General features: G+C 47.2%; 1 protein-coding gene across 1 annotated transcript; it reads right to left on the bottom strand.

The window, feature by feature from the left end:
- Nucleotides 1-9: 9 nt before the first annotated feature.
- Nucleotides 10-915, bottom strand: Pmar_PMAR018427 (l-asparaginase i, putative; the record flags this gene model as incomplete). Its single annotated transcript, XM_002785145.1, has 1 exon — nucleotides 10-915. Exon 1 carries the CDS (start codon nucleotides 895-897, stop codon nucleotides 10-12), a length of 888 nt encoding a protein of 295 aa, XP_002785191.1. The 5' UTR covers nucleotides 898-915.
- Nucleotides 916-1,196: the final 281 nt, after the last annotated feature.

Below are 1,196 nucleotides of genomic sequence, written 5' to 3'. Positions count from 1 at the left end.
GACCTCTCTTCAAGGAACTTTCGGAGTGGCAACGAGCTGAAGGTCGCTCTTATCCATCATGTTCTCGAACTTAACACCCGACTCGAACTGTTGCTTGTCGACAACAAAGACGCCGAGAGGGAATTTCCCTTCGGCCATGGGAGCCTTCTCAGACTTTAGGAAGGTGATAGTGTAACCACAGTCCTTAGCAGTATTGATATACTCAGCAACCTTAGCATCAGTGATGGCAATCTTCTCAGGCTCCATAGTGGTGAGATAGAAAGCCGAATCCGCTTCCTCAATCTCGAAGTGGATATAGTCAGACTTGGTAGCCTGAGCGACCTTCTTAGCAGCGATAAGGCAATGGATATGCCTGGCGATCTCAGCACTGGTAAAATGCTTGAAGTAGCTGGGATGAAGACCAAGCTCAGTGAAGTAGTAGACGATCTCCTGCCAGAGAGAACCAGCAGCGAGGACACCTTCCTTCATAATGATCGAAAAGACCTGAGTCATCTTGGTTTCCAAATCCTCAGGAGTCAGAGAGATATTGGTGTTCTTCACTTGCTCCCTCAAAGCCTCCTCCTTCTCAGGGGAAAGATAGCACATGGCATCATCACACTTGAGGTCGAGTTGACCGAGCACCTCCTTGATGTCGCTATGATGGTTCACCACAGCATCGTGGATAGGAAGCATACCGAAGCGATCAGTCTTGAGCTGAGCCCCCTCACCCAACAAATATTGGACAGCATCCATGTGACCACCAGCAGCAGCTAAATGAAGAGGGGTTCTCTTATCATAGTCTTGAACATTAACAGATAGACCGGAGTTGCTGGCCATAAGCTCCTTCATGCGATTCATATCGCCCTGATAAGCAGCCTCGAGAAATGAGGAAACAACACTTGTAGTCGGTGAGTCCATATTAGTGATCTTATAAAAATAGAAACTGCAAAAGACAATATGATACGATATGATGTGATGTGTTATCATTATTATACAACTGATAGAGTTCTACGATCAAGTTGCTGGAAGCACCGCGCTAAGCCTAGCGTCGCAGCCGTCGAACTCCGTCCCGCTATAGGTGACTTTCAGCTGCGACTAGGTATCACAATGTAGGATGTGGCTGTCTCCGTTTGCCGGTGTGTGAATAACGTTTGACCATCCCTCGAGTGATTGTCAGCATAAAGGGTAGTTGTATGTTGGTAACTAAGATTCGACTC

The sequence above is a fragment of the Perkinsus marinus genome (genome assembly GCF_000006405.1).
Source record: "Perkinsus marinus ATCC 50983 genomic scaffold scf_1104296933802, whole genome shotgun sequence".
Lineage (NCBI taxonomy): Eukaryota > Perkinsozoa > Perkinsida > Perkinsidae > Perkinsus > Perkinsus marinus.
The sequence above is the reverse complement of the archived record's forward strand: the minus strand, read 5'-3'. Positions and strand labels throughout refer to the sequence as shown.